Below are 23128 nucleotides of genomic sequence, written 5' to 3'. Positions count from 1 at the left end.
TTAAATTTATTTTGCTCCTTGTAAACCTGTTTTAACCCCGTCGGTTCCTAAAGCCCAGATAGGACGGAACAACAGTATACGCAAGTAGGAGAGGGTTCACTGCATGCATTCAAGTTGTTACATGAAAACATAATTTAGATAATCTTTTTGTTTTCACTTAAATTTAAGGATCATTTTGTGTTGGAGAGGAGGAGTACATTATCTCAAAACTTTGTGGGGCTCGTAAATCCTCTCAAATCCCCATCATATACCAAGAAAATCACTGTCATCTAGACGGCTGAGTTAATGCAACAACATGCAATTAATGGAGTTCCTGCAAATAAAGAACCGTCCTGTAAAGTATGACTTTGCCCATACTGTCTGCTGCGCTGAATAGTGTACACACCGCAGCTAAGAGTCAATAACTGTGTTTATGGATTTACTCAAAGCTACAATTTAATGGTTACAATAAACAGTTTCAGATCCAGGTCCTGAAAGAACGGCTATGACGGGGTATAATTTTACCTGTGGGCCAAAGTCTGGTACGAGTGACGCAAACGCTTGCATGTAAAAGTGGAATGTTAATTCATATGTAAACAGAGATCTTTTTACAAAAACACTTGATTAATCCTGCTTTCAACTGCATTACCACCCAACTTAATCATAAGAGAATAATCAAATGACTGGGTGATATGGAAGGAGATGAAATGGAATTATCAACCAACTCTGCAGTTTTCCTCTGTTTAATGGAGCGTTTAGTGATTTCAGTGCATTGTTTTGGTTCTTTAGACAATATCATATATATTACATATTTATGATATAGTATCATCAATTCAATATATTGTCAGCTGACCAGAAATAGGTCTCAAAATGAATACACTTCGCTAAAATGTTCGCCATAATAACTTTATGTTTTCAGTTTTGTTTTCCATAAATAAATGAATGAATGCAGTTTTAAACCAACATATTGTCCACTAACAAGAGTTACCTTCATCAATGCTAGATTCAAGATGCCATCCCTCCACTGCACTCACATTTCCATCAGCTGAAATTAATGGCAACCTAAGGGAATGACCTTAATATGCAGAAACAATGCTTCACGACTATTCTTGCACACAATAAGTTTAATTCACTGACAATATATAGCTAACAGCTAAAAAAAAAGAAGCTTTTCTCCTTGGAGGTTTAGCTAGCTGTTATATCTGTGTTGTGTAATGAAGTAACTAGCAACTCCCACTGACGGTGTTTAACCACATTAGTTACACGATAACACGTTAAACAAACAGGTAAGAACCTCAAAACTCTTACAGACCGACACCAACTTACAACTCTACACACACACACTCACACACGCACACATTCCGGGCGGAAACCTTACACCTTCCATACTTCAGCCCTCCAACAAAAACATTCGCTGTCCCCGTCTGCGGTTGAAAAAGAAGGAATTCGACAGACGGCGAGCCAACCAATCAGAACGCCCGGAGAGTTCGATTTTTCCCCCTTCTCCGCCGCGATTGGCCAGCGTTGCCCCGAGAGACGCCCGCCTCTGTGCAGCGATTGGCCGGTTTTCCCGGCTCAATGGAAGTCATTTGAATACGCCTCGCTCCGATGGTCATTACAAGCGCTGCCGCTGGTTCAAATTGACTCGAATATCAGGAGTGGAGACACAATGGAGGAGAGCACACGGTAGACGCACGGCTGAAAGACTTTATCTGCGTGTTGCACACACCGTGCAGCTTTATCACGAACACTTTGGATAAGTCTTCGCTTTTTTAAAAACTGCTTTTTTTGCGAGTGAAATCTATTGCAGTCGGACGTTGAGTCGAGCTGCATCACATCAGAGGTAAGTTGCTCCGGGTGTGGATGATGGGCTTATTTAGAAACACATTTACTTTATTGTCGCTGGAAGTATTTATTTTACTCGATTCAAATCTATGTAATGTCTGCATACGCTTAATATGGTGATAATACGACATTTTTACTTTTTAAATCAACGTTTAGAGTCACATACTTATATATTTTACAAGGTTTTGATTCCCTACATTCATGCAGTTAGCATCACCAGACTCTTTAGAAGCTAATTAAAGTTAACTCTAAAAAAAGGAACCCTCTATTTTCTAAAATAAAACTTTATTGGCAAAAACCCATCATGTTAACTCAAAGGCTTTTGTTCAGTCTTGTGATATTTGAAAGGTGCCAATGCTAACATTATCCTCCCTCATTTCTATTTTCCTCCTCCTAGCTACATTTGTTGTTGTTATTGTTTACCACCCATGTGAGTTTATAATTAGGCAGGCTGTCAGAGACACACACACACACACGTTACTCACCAGCACCTGTGATGGGACTGTGGTTACACAGCATGGCATTTTCACAGTCAGCTTTTACTTTTACTGTGTTATGACTCAGTTAGAAACCCATAATGTCGAACAGACATGGAGGTCTGGTGTTTGTGTGTGTGTGTGTGTGTGTGTGTGTGTGTGTGTGTATGTGAGAGAGACTAACAGATTGTGTATGTGTCTCTCGGGAAAAAACAAAAAAAGAATGAGAGAGAGAAAGCGTGTGTACTTCTGGCCAAATAAGACTTTAAACAACCTTATTCCCTCAGCACACTTCCATATAAACCAATGGTCCATTTACTTGCTGAAATGGATGCCTCCCTACTTTGCAAGCTCATATGACAGGCTGCTTAACTGAACCTCAAATTAAATGGTTCAACTTATCTTATGGTTAATACAAAGGCAGTCTGAGGAACATGGGCAACATTTTGGGCTTCGATTGGTACAAAAAAAAATGTTTTTGCCTTTTTAAAATGACTTTTTTCCTAATTTAATCGTAACAGAAAGTGTGTGTGTTGAGTTGTGTGAGAACTGTGGGTTAGTAGACAATAGAAAACGTGTCTCCGTGAGAGAGAAAACCCCTTTACACAAGCTTAGGTTTATTATATCCCAGCAGCAGAGGAGATAATGGGTCTTTATCCTTTCTGACACTAGGTTAATACTGTACTAGCCTATACAAGGGACAGGTGTGTGTGTGTGTGTGTGTGTGTGTGTGTGTGTGTGTGTGTGTGTGTGTGTGTGTGTGCGTGGAGCCTACACACAAGGAAATGCGTGCTTGAATGCAGTGTGTGTGTGGGGGGAAAAAAGATAAAAACAGGACCAGAAGTGGGTGAATTGCATTCCACCTATCTCTGAAGCCAATCTGAATCTGGTGTCTCTATTTGCCTGTCTATGGGGTTAAGCTGCAGGTGCAGGTTTTTCAAGTGGCCAGTGGGTCCCATCGCCTGTTGTTTGACATCTAAGGCCTCACCTGAGCCGTAAGATCACTTGAGCGCAAGTGGTCCTACTTCAGTTTGGCTGGTTTTGATCTGGTGATGAATGATGATGCTAAGAGTCTTTCAGTCTCACACCTAAAACATGCACACATTTCATTCTTGTTTTTTCAAAGTGGAGGAAAACAACCCCGAAACACAATGGGTCAGGTTGTTATGCTCGTATTCAGCTACTATTCATATGTTCTTAAATACAGTAGCATGACACGTCTACCAGGGGACAAGGACTAAAACTACAAATTATTTTAATTATCCATTAATCTGCAGAATATGCTTTTTGATGAATGGATGGTCATTAAATAGATGGAATGAGTTTGATAAATGAACCCCTGCTAGTTGTATTTCAGCAGCAGAATCGGTGCAAGGTGGTGCCGGATGGAAGGTGAAGTAGCACGATGACACACTAATAAAAAAAAGTTGTATCGGCGTAATTAAAAGGTACCCAGAAGATGTGGTGAAGACGTCAGGTCTGATTGTATTTAAAAGCTTCTGTAGGCCACATTTGAGAGACTTCCTCACACAAATAGTGCTAATTGAGGTATCATTGATTTATCTGATTTGGCTGAAATTGCATTCTTAAGTCAAGTCCAGGCACTTCTCAAGAGCAGCGAATGAGCCCTCCTTCCACAGATAGATTTGGTTACATTTTACTGTACAGTATTTCTGTGTCCACACTAAAAGGTTAAAACCACAAGTATGTGACACGAGCACAGTCTGGACTTTAAACCCATTTATTGTTACGAATTAGACTGACTGTGAAGGGTTTTCCCCTCCAGACGAGGACCGCTTGTCTTGCTAACACGCCTTACCTTCTGTAACTTATTAGTGTCAAAGTACACACGGTACAAAGTGGAACAAAGATAGTGTTGCATTGGCCCTTTACCACTCTGGTAAATTGTTTTACAGGTCCTCTTATCAGGTGCTTTTCTCTCACGCCATGTGTCCACATCACGTCGACCTATACTGAACTTTGTTGAATGTGCCTCTAGCTTCTAATAAAAAACCCACCAAATTTGATTAGATGTCACAAAAAGCAGATGTCTTTCCAAACAGCTCCTGATGTCATTAAGCGTCAGGCGGTCTCTGCACTGTTATTAGGTCTGTGAGTACATTGATGCTCTCTGGGGTCAGCTGGCTTTGAATAAAGACAATTAAGACTGACTAAGATAGCTGCTGCCTGCTTGCATACTATGATGTAATAGTATACTGTTGAGGCCCTTGAGCCACGTGCTTTTATATCTACTAATTTCAATAGTTTCGATACGCTCCTTTACGAAAGTCACAAAGATAGTACCTTTTTATTGCTCTTAGTGGGGGGAAAACAGTTGATGTCTGTGAAGGTATAATCAGAGTTGACACCTCACAGAACGGTGAGAATGGCTGCTTTATATTGGTAGATGTGAAAATGATCCCATCCTCGGTTCGTGCAGAGACACGGCATCATACGACCCGGCAGTGGCAAGCCGAGTGTGTGAAAGCTGCTGTATGCTTCTGATCCTCCGTGATCTGCTCTGATCTCTTCCTGGGGGTCTTTGTGTCGTTGTTAATGCCATGACAGGAGAGATAATACCTCTTTTGTTGAAGACCACCCCCCCTCCCCCCCCTTTACTCCCCCTCCAGTTATAACTGGCCTCAGCGTAGCATTGGTGTACCTTTTTCAAAACCACATTGTGTGGAAAAATAGACAAAAAGTCAACCAAAAATATTCTGCCTAAGGTTGATTTAGGTGGTTTTCTGGATCCAACTGGAGGGAAGTTAGTTGTAAGTCAACAATGCTTCTGTTATTCTGCTGGGAAACCCATAAAGGAAGCTGGTCCAGCTGCACAAAAAAACAAAATGCACTTAATCAATTCATTCCTGTCAGGGTAGAAAATGTTTTGGATGCTAAAACTCTTAAAAGTTAGACAATGCAGGACAAATATGTCACATTATGAAGTAGCTGAGACACATCCTCCCTGGTTTGAATGCATCAGCAGATGATATTTGCCTGCAGCCCCATCAAACGTTCAATTAGTTTTAACCTTTTGATGAACCAGGTTATGACATTTTCAGGCACCAGACGACGAGACTGCAAGTCTGTGCCATTTGTCAAACAGGAGCTATTGTCTGTTGTCACATTATGAAACCGATGCCAGTCGGAGGGAAAAATGCACCATAAAGCTGCTTCGGATGCTTCTAAAGTATTTTAAGTATTTAAATCCGGCACAGGAGCGTGAAACCATATCCTTGTGGTTTTGTCAGTACAAAGTTCTAACAACGCTATACATTTCGGCCTTTGCCTGTAGTTTTCGCTACCACATGAAATCCCCTTTTGTAAGGCTGCACTTTTTCGAAGTTTACAAACAAGAGAATTTAAACAACCCTTTGGATATGAAATTATGCTCCCAACACCATCATTAAGGCGCCCATAGAGAGTCCAACCTATGATTTAGAGAGAGTAAAATTTCAGTGCCGCAACATGGAAGCCGCAGGAAACTATCCAAAGGGTCAACTCTTCAGGAAGTCAGTCTGGGAAAGGAAAGATTGGTTTTACATTTTTTCAGACGTGTTTTCCACTGGTGCAAGGTCACCTTTCAGTGCAAACAGAAGCACGGGGAATGAAAGACGGCGTCCTAACCGGGAGATTACTCAGTAGATGCCTTATCTCGACATGACCACCCTAACGTTTCCAGATTATATTATGTTGTAACTTAAGGAAGGTAAAGCCGGCGTAATGTTTTAACTGAGTTAGAAGGAAAACAGCAGGCAGAGATCAGAAGACGGGCCGGCACTGGACTGACCGACACTGGCAATACGCCAGGCGCTCTGGTACACAGGAGTGTATGTGTGACATGTGTGTGTGTGTGTGTGTGTTTGGATTATGCCGGCATGGGGCTTGGCGCCATGGTGGACATGGGTGTGTGTGTGCAAGATGTTGACTCAGGCAGACACTCCTCTGTCGGCTCTGCAATGGACAAACAAAAGTCTGCTGGATTCCTGCAGGGTTTTGTTTTCTGGCACAGTGCATGTGTATCCGTGTGTGTGTGTGTGTGTGTGTGTGTGTGTGTGTGTGTGTGTGTGTGTGTGTGTGTGTGTGTGTGTGTGTGTGTGTGTGTGTGTGTGTGTGTGCAGCTCGATTTACGCTGGCATGTGGTTCCTAGACAGACCACAGTAGCAGGATAAAGATGGCTCCAGAGTTAAAGTACGCCTTGGTGGTGATGTGGGATCAGCTTACCTACCTCAAATCCAATTATCTACACCATTAAGGCAAAAAAAAAAAAAAAAAAAAAAAATCATTGCTGTCTTGAGATCATCAATCTGTTGGCCTATTTTATTCCCCTTATGCCGCTGTGATGCCAAAATAAAACGTACAATAATTTTGTAAAATATTTGAAAAATGAATCGCCCACAATTATGTTTTAGGGAAAACCAATTTCTCAAGGAGGAGTTGTCTTTCAACAGTTCAAAGCCATAACGGTAAACAGAGGAGGGGTAAAATTATGTGATTAAGTGCAATTACTTTCACAGACGCCTCTAAATCTCTGCTTTGAGTGATCAAGTTGCTCAAACAGATTTTTTTTTCACAAAGTGTGGACGCAGCGCAAACATCAAGCACATTCACAGGGTGCGGGGGAGGTCGTAGTGTAACAGAGCACTACTGGAGGTATGGGTTGTCATGACATGATTTTTGATTCAAGTAGAGAGTTGACTGTAGAGCAGTCAGTCTTTGAACATTTTATATACCATATATATTTGTTTTTTTAATTGGTCTAAATTGAATTTGAAAAAGTAATTTGAAAAGGTTATTACATCACCGTGTTGGCAATACTGCTAATTCAAGCAGCTTTATTGATGAGGACATCTATTATATGTCATGCACCATGATTGTGTCCATATTGCCCACCCCTAACCTCCACCTTGTGTCTACAGGTCATCATGCCTCCCACAACCCCCTATGCCGGAAAGTTCAGCTCTTGCGCTCCTTACGGCAACAACAACAACAACCACCCTCAGCCCCACAGCCCGTACCGCAGCGGCACCGCCCCGAAGCCCGCCAAGGAGAACGTCTACAACGGGGCCTACACTTCGGCGGAGAACCCCTACGACATACCCCAGCCCCACTGTTCGTACCGCAGCTCCTCCGTCTCCTCTGTGACCGCCAAGGAGCATCATTACAACAGCAGCTGCGCGGTTTCAGAGAACCCCTACAGCTCGCCGCAGCCTCACAGCCCCCGACAGCACAGCACTTCCTGTCCTGGACGCGCGTACCGCCACACCAGCAGCAGCAGCGGCAGCGAGCAGTCCTCCCGCAACAACTCCGTCGCGGCAAAAGGCCGGCGCTATGGACACGGCGTCACCGCTAGCTACGGGGAGATGTGTTACCACGACAACAGTTTGGTCTCAGCATCTCTCGAGGCGTTGATCCAGCACCTGGTTCCCACAGTTGACTACTACCCCGATGTAAGTGCCAGTAAAGTGCTCTGATTATTTATTTCGTGGTTGTAAACGGCTGTGTTGGAGGAAAGCTGTTCTTGTCCTGAGAGCTGTTTTGTTTCCTCGTCATCAGAGGTCGTATGTGTTCACTTTCCTGTTGAGTTCGCGCCTCTTCCTGCACCCGTACGAGCTCATGACAAGGGTTTGTCACCTGTGTGTGGAGCAGCAGCGGTCCGGAGACGCCCTGCTGGATAAGGTGGGTGGATCTCACACACACACACACACACACACACACACACACACACACACACACACACACACACACACACACACACACAGCTATTATTTGTCACAATTCCACTATAATCCTGTCACACACAGGCAGAAGCCTCTGTAATTCTTGTTTGGGAGGAAATATTTATTTACTTTTTCATGAGCAAAGAAATACCAGACAGACAGGCGTAATAAAAATGAAAGGAAACACATTTAATGGGAACAGTAATGTAAACAAATGAACAAATAACAGCAGCATATTGTCTCAGGCAGACAAACCACAGTGGCTGCTTTTGTTCTTTTTTTTTCAACATAAAGGTCACAAGGTTTTGCTTCAAGACAGATTATATCCCTAAACGCTGTAGGGTTACATCATGTTGACCTCAGTGACCCTGAACGTGCACCGCCGTGATGTCTTTTAGATCCGTTTCCGTGAGGTGGCTCCGAAGCTGGTGCAGCTGCTGACCGAGTGGACGGAGACGTTTCCGTACGACTTCAGGGACGAGAGGATGATGCGCTGCCTGAAGGACATGACGCACCACGTAGCCCGAGGGGATGAGGTAAGCGTCCAATCAACTGTAGTTACCATTCTCAACCATCAACTGCCCCAAATTGTTGGGTCATTGATCCAAAGGATGATTGCTCTGAAAATACACATTTTACATGCAACAAACAGCAGCCCATGGCTAATTATTATGCAGAATGACATTTTTTTCCAAAGATGAATTAACACAATCATTTTAATGTATGAGTAAGGGCCTCTGACTCTAAAAATCATTGATTGACGGATATCTAATGATCCGTGTTCCATCTGTGTCGTGCTTCTAGTACTCATGGCGAGCCATGCAGCAGATGACCCAGCGGCTGATCAAGCGGCTCTCCGCCCTCGGCCAGTACGAGGAGGCCGTCTCGGCGCTCAACGCCGTGGCGACGGAGCGGCCCGCCTCCCTGAAAAGCAAGCAGGCCTCGGGTCAGCGAAGTGACGTGATGAGCGTGTGCGACGACCCCTTCGTCCTCGCCCAGCAGCTCACACACATTGAACTGGTAGGAAGAGATCGGGGCTTTTATGTGGAATAAGTTTGTGTAACCATCTGAGGTTCGGAGGCAAATCTGCAGTTGTGTGTCTGTGATGTTCTCACAGTCAGTTTTACGTCTTGACTTTACAGGCTTCGTTTACTGAATTCATTTAATTTTGGTGATTTACATGTAATATTTAAGAAAAAACATTTATAGACTTAATGAAAATCTTTCACTGCTAAGTTCTCTGTACTTTTTTTGTCTTTTACGATTGTTATTTCTTCGTTTTTATTGTTTTCCCATAAACTCCTTTTGTGTGGTCTGTTTTGCTGTGGTTATGCATATAGAAAGCTTATTAATACTAGCTTTTTATATTAGGTTAAATTACTTTCTGCCAAGTCCTGTTCATTCTGGATAACTTTTTCTTGTTTTTGTAAAAATTAAAGTAAAAACTCATCTTCTGCACTAATTTTCATCATCATCTCCAGTTCTGTCTTCATGTCTTTTTTCACATGAATATATATATTACTATATATTACTGTTGGTCCTGATTGTCTCCTCTCCCTGTTCTCTGCCTTCAGGACAGACTGAGTTTTATCGGTCCTGAGGAGTTCATCCAGACATTCGCCATGAAGGATCCTCTTGACAACCATAAGGTATAATTGAGTTTCAGCGCTTTACCAAACATGACACTGAGACAATTCAACATTCAAGCACAAAACATATTTCTTAGATTACTTTTGTTCCTTTTCCCCTGTAGTATTTACTGTATTTGAGGTCATTTTCAACATTAAATAAATGATGTAGAATAGCAGATTGTTGCTGTTTTAAGTCATCTTGTATTATTTTGATTTGTCTCCCTTCTGGGTCTGCTTAGAGTGTAATTTGTGGCCTGCTTCATTTAATTTGCTTGAGAAACCACGGGAAACATCTCTCTGGCAGATTTTGGAGTTTTTTTTATTATTATTGTTCTTTAGCTTTCTGAAAATGCATCAAACACAGCATGAAAGAGTCACTCTGCGTATGTCTAAGTGTGTCTGGAGGGCTCTTTCCCTACGAAGTGGTCCGGTGAGTCAGCTTTCAATCAGCGCCGCCGAGAACAAGCTTTCAGCCGCTGTTTGTGTCCGAGCTGCGATCCGGTCCTCACCGGCGCTGTGCCGGTTATATAACACCCACTTTGTATAAAAGAGCGGTTGAGTCAGCGCGAGGGGTCCTGAAGTGTAAAGGGGAAGTTTGGAGTGGAGTGGGCTGCCGGTGTTGTGTAAGCATTTAATAGAGCCTTGAAATCTGGGATTACATCATCGTGGACAAGTCAAGTTTATTTATAAAGTGCACTTCTGACGTTTATTTATATAAAAGTGCCCCTGGCAAGCAAGTTCACTACCGGGTGTCTCGCGGAAAAACCAAAAGCAGATGGAAATGAGATAGAAACACATGCTAGACTCCACCGTCCACAGGTTGTGTGGGTGTGAGGATTGTCAAGATCCATTTGCAGTCTGCTTCCTTGTATTTCTTATTTTATATTGAATTATTACATATTATTTATTGGATACTCCTTTTGAAAATAATGGTGACGGATATCATCTGCATTTGTCTTGTCAGGCTTTGTTTTAGAAAGATAAAAAGAAAATCCTTACAAAAAGAATATAAGCAACAAAGTCTTAGATCAAGGTCCACTTACTCCCTTCTTTCAGGCTTTCACGTGAATCTTCCTGGCCTTCCTCGGCAGATGGAGTTAGCTCAGTATTTTAATTTTTTTTGCATTTTTGCTGAGAAAACCATGATATGCAGCTGAAAGCCCCAGAAAAGGCTAGTTAGGGTACCAGTCATTTAACCATTTATTATCCAGATCAATTTATTCAAAGATAATAAAAAATAAAAAAACACTTGTGGGTTAAAATATTGCCATTGGAATCTCTTTTATATTGTTCTCTTGTCCCTAAAATAATGAAATACTGACATAAACATGGTGTAAAACTACTAAAAACATGCCTTTCATGTATTTTGAGTTGACCATGTCATCTTTGTTTTTTAGGGTTTCTTCCGAAAGCGTAAAACCAGTAACCTGGAGGCCTACATCAACTGGTTCAACAGACTGAGCTACCTGGTGGCCACTGAGATCTGCATGGTACGTTGTTCTTAGAAGGAACCCACATCTCAAGGCTTTCGTCCTGGAATACTCGACTCCCATTGGTCATTCAGGCCAGCGAGCGGGGACTCTTTGATTCACTTCCTGTTTGTGTTCTGTCATTACAGCCAGTGAAGAAGAAGCACCGAGCACGGATCATAGAGTTCTTCATCGATGTGGCTCAGGAGTGTTTCAACATCGGCAACTTCAACTCCCTCATGGCCATCATCAGTGAGTATTCCACAGGAAACAGATCATCAAAAGCAGCCATAATAGCTCCGCCCCTCCACACATGCCCAGTGATTTCTGGGAAATGAAGTGCATTGACAAACAATAGTGCCAGCTGGAGGTCAAACCAACAGTTCAATGGAGGCCTGAAGCACTCATTTTCTTTGGTCTTTCTTTCAGCCGGGATGAACATGAGTCCTGTTGCCAGACTGAGGAAAACATGGAGTAAAGTCAATACTGACAAGTTTGAAATCCTGGAGGTAAGAAACATCATACATCATTTAAAAAAATATATATATATTTTTTAAGTTGTCTATTAAAATGTAGAACACCCAGCTGAACGTCTGCTCTGTCTGACCTCGCTCAGCACCAGATGGACCCGTCCAGTAACTTCAGCAACTACCGCACTGCGCTCCGTGGCGCCACCCAGAGGTCTGAGACGGCACACAGCAGTCAGGAGAAGGTAAAGAAAGCACACAGGAGTCTTCTGGAAAAACCCATCTAATGTCCCAAGTACAAAATGTCACATTAAACATACTGTCGTGTCTTCCCTCCAGATTGTGATTCCTTTCTTCAGCCTCCTCATTAAAGACATCTACTTCCTGAATGAAGGCTGTGCCAGCAGGCTAACCAATGGGCACATCAACTTTGAGGTCAGTCCACGGTTTAAGAGATTGGTTTATACAGGTTGAGGTCTGAGCCTTTGGGGAGAATGTTGTTTAAAATCTGAATAAACATTGTTATAAGCCAAAAATGATGTAACTGCTATGCAGTCATAGTGAAGGCTTTGAGAAGAATGTGGTGTAATACCACCCCCTTGTGGCTAAAAAGAGCACAGTTTCCCCCCCATTCTTTGCAGATGAAATTAGGTTTTATCTAGATGCTCTTCTCGTTCTGCATTAATGGTTTTTGTGTGTTTCCGAGATCTGTTAGAGCCAAACAGATGCTTTTTGATGAATTGATGTCAGTGTTAATAAAATCTGTTGTCTCAACAGAAACTCTGGGAGCTTGCAAAGCAGGTAAGCGAGTTCCTGGTTTGGCGTCAGGTGATTTGTCCGTTTGACAGAGACCGCCGTATCCTGCAGTACCTCGTCACCACACCTGTCTTCAGCGAAGACGGTCAGTATGGGACCTCCTCCGCATTAGTTCAATCATGAACATATTATATATATAGCAATTTAAACTCAGGCTTTATCTTGTTTTGTTGATGCAGAGCTCCACCTGGCCTCGTATGAGAGTGAAGGACCTGAAAACCACATGGAGAAAGACAGTCGCAGGTCTCTTAGGTGGGTGTTCATACACAGAAACACACCTGTACGCACTCAAAACCACACCAAGAAGAACGTCATCGGTTAATTAATAATGCAATAATATGTGTTCTGTTTTACAGATCGTCCCTTCTGCATCGAGAGAATCGGTCCTAAAGGAATGACGACCGTCTGCTCTGCAGACTGTAAATGAACAATGTGTTTTAAAGTGACAGGTTCCTCCATATGATCTTATGGACACATTTTTTACATTCCCTTGGACAACAGATGCAACTGGGCCCGTTTTCTCATGGATCAACGGAAGATTATACGACAATATGTGGGCTTTGAGCACACAGGGAGACATTCAACAAGCCTTCATGAAATACATTAGGTGCCAAAGGACATCAATGCTGCAGTTTTGGGACCGAATGATTTACAATCACCGAGGGGAGGACTGATTTGGATCATCAGCTGTGAAGATCAGCTCTGTCCAAGGCCCTCAGGGGATTTCCGACGTAAAGGGCCATTTTTTTGGTCTCTGAATGAGGATACCAACCCGATTGGTTACATTACAACACTAGCACTGCTTCTCTGCGGACATCCTGGCTGAGTTCAGTCAGAAACCCCGGAGGAGAGAGGAGAGATGCACTCTGGGAGGAAGACCATCAATTTGTATGCTTTTAGAAGCGGTGTTGTCTTGTTTGAGTGCTTGATTGTCACTACAACTTTGTGAGCAGCAGCTGCACCGCATCCATTTTCTCTCAGTTTCAATGGTCATTTGAGCCTTCGATCAAATTTAAAGGCATAATGCGAGTAAATACATCAGCTGAATATTTACAAACACATTTTACAGACGCTGCAATTGTCATTCAGTTCTAACCTTTTTGACTGTTGGTGAGCGTCGCGACAACATCATGCTAATCATGCGAGTTAACTCAAATGCACTTCAGTGGGCTCTTGTGTATTGTATTATAGGACGTGGTGACTCCTTGTTAAGGTGTCTTTTCTATCCAGTATTAAGTTGTATTTTGTATCAGAAGGTAAAAAAGTGTTTGTTGTTTTTTCTTCATGTACTTTCTCCGAAGTTTCACCGTGAGCTTGTTGCTGGTTGGCTGGCTCTGTGTTTGTAAGCTATTTTTTGTTAATACAACACCAGTTCTTGTGTGACAAAGACGCATTTTGGGGTCTAAAAGAAGCACAGACCGATGTGTGCATGTGCAGCTTAGATACAGACGGGACCTTCATCCTCCTCATCTCATCGGCGATGACGTGGGCTTGATGCGATCCTTAAAACTGCCTATGAGTGAACGTGATGCTATTATGTTTTTGAAAAAAAAGCTCATTATATGTTTCATCAAGTGTTTTCTCGTGTATGCTTTTGTGTGTGTGTGTGTGTGTGTGTGTGTGTGTGTTACCGGTCAGGGTACTCGTACTGAAGGTCTTTGTAAAAGAGAAATATATTTTTTCTTTCAAATAAAGTGAATAACTAAATATTGTGTTTTTTGGTTTTGGTTTGAATTGATGGACAACATTAAGCAACAAAACGGGTAACAGAGCTCTAAATGCAATAACAACAACACAATATAAGTAAATTTATTTACAACACATGTTGATTCCAAAACAATCATAATCTTGAGTGTATGTTAATCATCTTTGGCCAAAAACTGGAATAAAGTGAAAAGTGTGGATCCTCACGTTTAAACATCAGTGACTCTGAACTCTGGTGAAGTTAATGCAGCGGCCCTGGAGACAACGACAGTCAGAGGAGTTTAGGACATTCATTTTACATTTTTTTAAACAAAATATGACAGAAAACAACATAAGAAAACCAGCGTTGATGCCTGTTATGTGTTGATTTATCTGAATTAGCATGAATGCAAGCCATTATGGTTAATTATCTGCCATAATGTCAACATCATGTATCACTGAAGAGAGAAACAAGTGAAATGTGGCGTCTTCTTATGAAGGAACCTGTTTCCTGTGTTTGAGCGTTGACATTTAGAGTGTTATTTATAATAACTGAGTTGACGCAGTGAGCTTTTATTTCTCTGTTGGGTAGATAATTAGAGGGGAGATTGGACTGTATATGTTCTGTTATCTAATGAGGGTGAAATGAGCAATTTTCTAAATTTCCTTTTATAAATTGATAAGCAGAAGTTTTTCATTCATTCCGATGGGTTTAATTACCCCGGATGTTTCTCACCTTGTCCTGAGGTGTCGGTCTCATGATTGCCACTCTGTCGTACTGTCTCTTCAGTAATGCCCGCAATGCATCAAAACGCCCCTGAAAGCAACGTCGAATCAGGTTAAATATCAGTAAATATCTACCAATAAGCAAAATAGCCTCTAAAGTGAACAGTAACGCCGTGATTAATGAGGTTAACTCACCTTGATGGGAGTGTACCATTTGGACTGCGACGGGGGGTTGTAGACTGGAGGAGGTCGTGGTGGGGGTCGAGACATAATGGCCTCCTCCTCTCCCTCCGGCATAGTGACCACGGCATTTTTGGCTTTCTCTAGCCGTGACCCTTCCTCTGTGGAGCCCATCTGGCCCCAACGCACCTACAGACCCTCAGAGACCCGTCTGTTAGTTGGAGACACTGAACACAGACTCCACAACAACAGAAGTAATAATAATAATAATCTGTGGGCACCATCAAGGTGAAATATATGATTATTGTTTGAGTGTTTCTATTGACCTCCATGCGTTTGATCCCTCCAGGACCTCTGCCTCCATAGTATGAAGCATCCACTGTAGGCCACCTGTGTTTGGGCGAAAGATCTTCTTCTGGCTCCTTGAAGACAATAAATTAAAATAAGTTGATAGTGAGGACCAGGGGACTAACTTAGCCTGTGTTGAAATGATGATCCATTCTATATTCAAGGAACAAGACGATCTCTTTTGACCCCTTCAGATGTTTTTTCCACTTTTCAATGAATCTTGGAAATATGTGACGTTTATGCCAATCAATGCCAAGATGGTATTGAACCTCTGGCTCAAAATATCCCTTCAGAAACCTGCTGGTGCTGTAAGAGACATTTATTTTTTAACAGTGTGGTGTACTCACAATGACAGGAGGTGGAGGAGGTGGGCGAGACGGGGGCGGGTCTCTGATCACCTGGAAGAAATCACATGAAAAAGTATGAAACTTAACATTGTCTATGGACAAAAAAATAAAAAGGTCAAACCAGTGACGTTGTTAGGTCTATTTTAGGGGGGCTGGAGCTACCCTATATTGTTCCCAAGCCCCCCCAAATATTTTTTTTTGTTGTCTTTTTTATTCTTAGTCTTTATATTTTGGAATGATCTCATACTGATGAAAGGGTATACATAGAGTTTTAGGATTATAGCATCATCAACGTAGCATTTTTGTACACGCCTATTTGTCTTTTTGTTTTTGATTTATCCTCATTTTGCTGGAATAAATACAGAATAAACACAAAGTTCATATTTATGTTGTCAGATTTCACTGTGACCTTGTGAACCAGTCTTGGTTTATTCTACTGTATACTTCTCTAATAACCTTCTAATACAGTACTAAAAAGATGCAAGCGCAAAGATTTTGTATGCTTCCTAGTGACGTCCCTGGGTCAAACCTGGCCAAATTTGGCTTCTTCCATTGTATAATAACAGCACTTCCACAAGGCCTGAATGTGAAACTACACCACCAATATTCATAGACTGTAAACTCACCACGGTGCAGCATAGAGGCCAGAACCACCAGAACAAAGCCAGAGCCAGTAACAGCAACAGAGCCAACAGCAACCAGAGCGCCCAGGTCCCATCTGACTGCAAATAAACCCACTCGTCAGCTGCACTCATTATACCACGCGCCCCGGAGATGATGCGTTTATGGATCTCATATTATGGTTACACAATGGCATTGAGCTGCTCTGCGAGGCAGACTGCAGCCCGTGTTGACAGTTTATATTATATTAACCATCGCTCACGCATGTTGTGGCGTGGATGGCGATGGGGCTGGAGATGTAGGATTTTCCGTTGTTCAGGCTCACCAGCACTTCCATCAATCTGCAATTATTCGACAAGGAAATCAGCATCTATTAACGGCTTCATGCGGTACTTGAGAAGTTCTGCCATGTGACTGTTTCTTGGTAACCTTGTCAGTTTTCCTTTTTCCCTTCCAACACCTTTAGTGCCAAGAACATGAATTCACTGCCATTCATATTCTTATTGTTTTTTTTCCCTGAGAAATTCTAAAAGTGAGTGTTTCAGTAACGACAGCGTTACAGAGTAGGTGAGATATGATGATAGAAAAGTGAGAGAGGCAACCGGGGGACAGATGGAGGAGGGGGGGGGGGGGGGGGGGGGGGGGGCGCTGTTTGAAGTGGCTGGAGCTAAATCGGCTTTGGCTCGCTCTCTAAATGCCACAGAGATATTCTAGTCGGACTGGCTTCACTTCATCCAACACTTTGAGCTGCTGATAGTTCTACTGTAAACACACACACACACACACACACACACACACACACACACACACACACACACACACACACACACACACACACACACACTCAGTTTTTAGTTTAGTTTTTAATTTGTGCACAGGCCTCCAGTCTTCTGATTAGAAGGAAGAAATGTTGATAGATTGAACAATTGGATAAAAATGTATTGTTGTTTCAATTGACTTTATTGCAGAGGAGACATTTATTATCCATCAGCTTTGTGCCGTGTTACAACACATTAGTGTTGGGCTAATGATGCACTTTCTTTATAAGCCTGTTGTCAGAGAAATGCCAAGGCAGTGATGCTATGTATGTTTCTTACATTGAAAAACGTTGCATTTGTGGGTGTGTGTTGACTTACTGTCCGACCTCAAACAGAACAGGAGCTGGACACAGCAGGTAGCCGTCTCTAAGTACTTCTGCCTTCTGGTCTGAGAAGAAACAGAGACGGAAAAATTAAGGATTTTCTTGCAAAAACATGGAAAGAAAACTTGAATATATATATATATATATATATATATATATATATATATGTGTGTGTGTGTATATCTTCAGATTTATCACAGACAGAATAAAAATTCAATGCAACGTAGCGATCGCAGCAAAACAAATGCGATAGAATTTCCAGCAGAACACTGCTGGTTGGAAAGAGAAGAAGAAAAGGGAGATTAGATACAGTCATGTGTTTCTTTCCATGTCCTCACTAAGAGGACATCCATCTGTTAATAGACTAATGAGGCAGAGAACATGTCCTCCCTCCCTCTGCCCGGCCCTCATAATGTCTCCTCTGTTCAGTCAATAAAAAGCAGTCACTGTTTCTCTGCAACGTGACCCCCGACTTTCAACTGCAACGCAGGACATCTGCACGGCGTATCACGTTTCACTTCACAGATGATATTCAAAGTATTGTTTGGGCGGAGTGGCATTCACTGACCGTACGTCTTTTGATCGACGGTGAGGGAGCAGAGTACGTTGTCTGTCCTCCTGGATCCGCTGAAGCCGCTGCCCCTCAGCACCACGCTGAAAGACTCTGAGAGACATCAGACACATTACTCCACTGTGATGTCACCGACACAGAAACAAGCTGTTATCAAGCAGCGAATACGTTGCGCTCTGAGCTGAATGCTAAACATCTGAGGTAAGCTTCTGAGCATGCAAACGTCCACTAATTGGCATTAAAACCCAAAGTACAGCTGAGGCCGAGGAGTGTCATTAGTTTGCAGGTATTTAGTCATAAACCAAATAAGTGGACAACATTTTCTCTTGATGAAGCGATATGAAAAGTTTAGGGATCATAAAAGTGACCACAATTCATCCTGTGAGGGACATGAATGATACATTTTACACCAATTAATTAATTGATTTGAAGGGGAGGGCTGCACGGTGGTGTAGTGGGTAGCACTCTCGCCTCACAGCAAGAGGGTCCTGGGTTCGATCCCCGGGTCGGCCCGGGTTCCTTCTGTGTGGAGTTTGCATGTTCTCCCCGTGTAAGCGTGGGTTCTCTCCGGGTTCTCCGGCTTCCTCCCACAGTCCAAAGACATGCAGGATGGGGATAGGTTGATTGATGACTCTAAATTGCCCGTAGGTGTGAATGTGAGCGTGAATGGTTGTTTGTCTCTACATGTCGGCCCTGCGATAGACTGGCGTCCTGTCCAGGGTGTACCCTGCCTTCGCCCAATGACAGCTGGGATCGGCTCCAGCCCCCCCGCGACCCTCAATACAGGATAAGCGGTAGAAAATGGATGGATGGATGGATTTGAAGGGGGGCCCTGCGATAGACTGGCGTCCTGTCCAGGGTGTACCCTGCCTTCGCCCAATGACAGCTGGGATCGGCTCCAGCCCCCCCGTGACCCTGAATACAGGATAAGTGGTAGACAATGGATGGATGGATGGATTTGAAGGGGGGGGTAGCAGAGAGCAGGTTGTTTAGCTTGTGGATTAATTGATCTTTAACCTGACTGGGGTTTCCACGGCGCTGTCCAGGGGCCCTTACGTACAGACAGATTTGCAATTGTACTTTTTCCTCTTTCAGTTTCTTCTTCCATAATATTCCCTAAATGATATACTATAAATACTGAATGCTATGCTATTTTTAGTGTCACCTTCATGATCTAAGTGACAAGTAGCAACGTGTAGTCTTGGAAGAGCGAGAGCATCATAGAGACCCCCCCAGACAAGGCCATCTCCCAGGTCCTTTGGGAGCTTCTATTGGACCCTGCCCCCTGTTAAAATCATCAACTGCTCAAAAACAGAACTCTGAACCTCATGGTGACTTTTAAAAGAACATTTGGGGAACACCAAAGGCATAAGGCTTCATCCTCTGGGGACCATGAGTGTCTGTAAAATTTATTTTCGACATTATTGTATTCAAACCTACCATTCACACAGACACTCGACGGCTCTATCGTGAACACTTCATCACACGTCTGCTTCAGGATCTGCGTGGAAGATACACATGACGTTAACGGCTCTGCTCGCCGGTGAACGCTGTTGCGCGTCGCTACGTGCGATGTGACCTCACCGAGTTGACGATGTCTTTGAGGGCATGAAACCCGGACAGCACGGGGAAGACTTGCTCCGTGCCGTCTGCTATGTCAGCAAGCTAAGACAAACAGAAAGAAAATGTCTGACATATGAACGACTTTACATTTCTGCCTCTCTGGGAGGTCTTCTGCATGTTTCTGTCCAGTGCTTTAGGGAGGAAGAATCTGTTGAGATGAAAGCTCTGGACAGCTGGCTGAAGCTTTCATCTCTTGCTTTACTGATAGCAGAACAGGAAGCTTGTCTGCCATTATTTAATTAGAGAGTGGCGTAATGACTTCCTCCTCAGACCACAATGTACACTCGGTCAGTAACCGGGCAGAAGAGCGCTTGCACCCGTTGACTGCTGTGGACCTCATGAGTTATGTGATTATTATATCAATCAATACTGCCACTATGATGTGATTAAGGAATGATTAAGGGTTGGGGTTGTGCAACGATGGATGTCACTTTAAATTAATTATAATCTAGTATCATATTTGTCAACAAATCCAATTGCAGTTGTTTTCTTTCGCATTGCAAATGTACAGTAATGAGGGAAAACGTATGACCTGATGTTGACTGTGGAAAAAGATCACATATCACAGCATTTCTTACAGTCGACACAGTCAGCAGAAGCCTGCTGGACTCATTCTTATTCAGCATGAACAACCTTTTGTTCTGAACACAAAACTCCCTTTTAACCGGATACCTGCACGGGAAGAAATCAAGTCTTACCGAGGATGTGATTACTCAAAACATGCTGCCTTACAAAAGAATATTCTATATTTTCACATCATCCAAATGCGGCTTAAACCTCAAACTACAAATCCCTGCCAGCTGCTCGCTGCTCTGTCCTTGGGAGGTTCAAGGTGTGTTAATAAGTCTGGGCCAAAAACAACGGGCTATTGAAGCTCTGACCACAACCTCACCTAAGCAAACCTAACACACACACACACACACACACACACACACACACACACACACAGAAAGACAAATAAAACCTCAGTGTTTACACAACCAACAGTAGTGAAAGAATGAAAGTCCTCTTACCTGTTTGTGATCAAAGTCCATGACTCCGACACAGTACACTCTGGCTCCGAACCCTCTGGCTCTGTCGGCCTGGGAAGCACAACACAGACAGTCAAGTGCTTCTACTGACATAAACCCTGTTTATGATCAGAGAAACAAAAAAAAACACACTATGTCTTTATTGGTAACATGATAAATGTTTTCTTCTTCCAGGGAGCAACTGGCTCATTTCATACAACATGACACACTTATCAGAATCAGAAAGGACACAAAGCACTTGAAAGCATCGTAAAGAACCGAATGATCTTCAGTGAAGCGTTTGGGTGTTTATTACCTCCTCTACAGTCAGTTCGTAGGGGAAGACTTCCAGCTTGCCGTCAGTCAGAGCGATGATGATGGTGGACGACGGGGAAGTTTGAGTCCTCATCTGATCTGACGCCTGCAGTGAAAGTTGACACACACACACACACACACACTGAGCACATGTGCAGAAATTATTTAAGTTTACATTGAAGACTATAAAACCTACCGCTTTCATGCCTTCATGCATGTACGTTTCACCAACCGGTTTGATTTGGCTCAGCTTCTCCAGACCTTCCTCTATCTTGGACCTGCGCAGCCAAATCACAGCACATGGAAAACACAGTTTAATAAAAGAAACTGATCAGAGCTCAGTTTCTGTGTTACGTTGTTTTTCAGTGAGAATGAGGAAGATGGGTTAGGGAGCGAGGCAGAGATGGAGAGAAAGAAATTGAAACTGGTACCTGTCTCCAGTTAGTGGCAGTATTACAACTGCTCTGGCTGAGAAGACTATGTAGGAAACCCTCATCCTGGGACTGAAACACACACACACACACACACACACACACACACACACACACACACACACACACACACACACACACACACACACTCATTCAGGAACAACACAGCACAGAAAATAGATTCCCGTAAACCTCCAACTCTACATCTCTATCTCTATATGAACTTAGCAACTGAACTGTAGCAGAACATGACATTATATGACTTTTAAATGTGATATAATGAAGTGTATTGTAATGTAACGCCTAAACACACACATTTGCATAAATATGATCACCACATAGCAACCTTGTTGTCACGGTTACTTCCTTGCCCTCTGACTGTGTTGTGTTGTCAACTTCCACATCCGGCTGGATTTAGCAACCTGTTATTAAACGCACCCTCTGTTATCCAAGGGGTTTGGAGCAGTTGGTGCCTTGTATGATGTCTGCTGCCCCAAATAGACATGCCCTACTTTCTACTCACTACTACATTTTGTACTACGATTTAATGACCTATAATGACTCCCCGCTGTTTAAAATAGTGGTTTTCATTACTTTGAATATGGATGTACATTTACTACACAATATGCCTGCTTGTCTGTGCTTGGGCTTGTACTGTGCTATATAAAGTTTTATTATTCTCTTCCGAGGCTATTTATAGGATAAATCTGAGGAGGGCTGAGAGGAGGACACTTTACATACCTGACAAACCTGTTGGTGAGCTGCTCCACAAACCCATAGATCTCATCCCAGTGTCCATGCACGCTGCCCGACCTGCAAGAAACACATCAGCACACTAACCCTGACATATCGAATATGTGCATGAAGCTTGTATTTTCTGCACTAGCTGCATACTTTAAGAATGGGTCTGTTCAATGATTTGTTATATAGAATAAACAGAGGGCTGATTCCAATTCTGTTGTTGGAAAGTCTTGTTATGGATGTAGATGCTTAACAACATCATCATAAATACACTGAGAGGAAATAACAGTGAACTTTCTCCACACTTTATGTGTATAAAAATACACTCATACAGTCTGTCTAACGTCGCAGGGAAGCAGCAGAGGAACATGGACAACTAAACACAGCCTTACATGGAGAGGACTGCGTCCAGACTGTCCCTGCACTTTAACACTTCATTCATTGGCTGCGTTTATTAACTTATTATTATTAACTAACTGTGATCGGTAAACTCACCTGTCCAGAACGAAGTAAACGTCAAACGCTCCGTCACAGGAAGCGTCGTCGCCATCACGCAGTGTCGAACCGACATAAACACTCAGAGAGAGGAGGTAACATATCCATATGAGATCCATAATCCATGCGTTTCACACCAGCATCGTTTGTCCCATCGTCTCAGCAGCAGCCCGCGGATCACATGTTGAATCACCGCAGGTTCGCTGTCAGCAGCTGATGGTGAACTAAACGGGGCAGGGCGCACACAGCTGCTGCTGCTGCTGCTGCTGCTGGACAGCACCACCCAACCAGCAGCGATGCACACACACACCACTTCCCTCGGAGGGCTTCACATTAAACTGCACCGCAGTATTACTTTAAATACATGAATAAATAAATGTCATGGATATAATTAGAATTCTTGTGTAGCATGGATTTGATTTTATCACCATCAAAAATGGTTTATTGCCAAGTAGGCCTATGTTTACATATACAAGGAATTTTACTTGTTGAC

General features: G+C 42.9%; 2 protein-coding genes across 2 annotated transcripts; one reads left to right on the top strand and one right to left on the bottom strand.

Annotated features, from left to right (window-relative positions):
- The first annotated feature begins 1677 nt into the window (after positions 1 to 1677).
- On the top strand, positions 1678 to 14094 carry LOC311030202 (ras-GEF domain-containing family member 1B-B-like). The gene is made up of 14 exons (XM_084035833.1): positions 1678 to 1822; positions 7220 to 7750; positions 7857 to 7979; positions 8419 to 8556; positions 8825 to 9040; positions 9595 to 9669; positions 11049 to 11141; positions 11270 to 11372; positions 11550 to 11629; positions 11737 to 11832; positions 11927 to 12022; positions 12365 to 12488; positions 12583 to 12655; positions 12760 to 14094. Exons 2-14 carry the CDS (start codon positions 7226 to 7228, stop codon positions 12791 to 12793), a joined length of 1776 nt encoding a protein of 591 aa, XP_083891959.1. The 5' UTR covers positions 1678 to 1822; positions 7220 to 7225; the 3' UTR covers positions 12794 to 14094.
- Positions 14095 to 14216: 122 nt separating this feature from the next.
- On the bottom strand, positions 14217 to 22900 carry LOC311029842 (anthrax toxin receptor 2-like). The gene is made up of 17 exons (XM_084035239.1): positions 22636 to 22900; positions 22141 to 22212; positions 21400 to 21471; positions 21165 to 21246; positions 20970 to 21074; positions 20657 to 20725; positions 19605 to 19685; positions 19461 to 19521; positions 18018 to 18113; positions 17445 to 17514; positions 16571 to 16649; positions 16314 to 16409; positions 15688 to 15738; positions 15319 to 15414; positions 15008 to 15181; positions 14823 to 14903; positions 14217 to 14362 (listed from the first exon to the last, which is right to left on the bottom strand). Exons 1-17 carry the CDS (start codon positions 22752 to 22754, stop codon positions 14324 to 14326), a joined length of 1443 nt encoding a protein of 480 aa, XP_083891365.1. The 5' UTR covers positions 22755 to 22900; the 3' UTR covers positions 14217 to 14323.
- Between the last annotated feature and the right edge of the window lie 228 nt (positions 22901 to 23128).

Source organism: Eutrigla gurnardus, assembly GCF_963514095.1.
Source record: "Eutrigla gurnardus genome assembly, chromosome: 19".
Classification (NCBI taxonomy): domain Eukaryota; kingdom Metazoa; phylum Chordata; class Actinopteri; order Perciformes; family Triglidae; genus Eutrigla; species Eutrigla gurnardus.
Note: the sequence above shows the minus strand (reverse complement) of the source record. Positions and strands in the feature narration are given on the sequence as shown.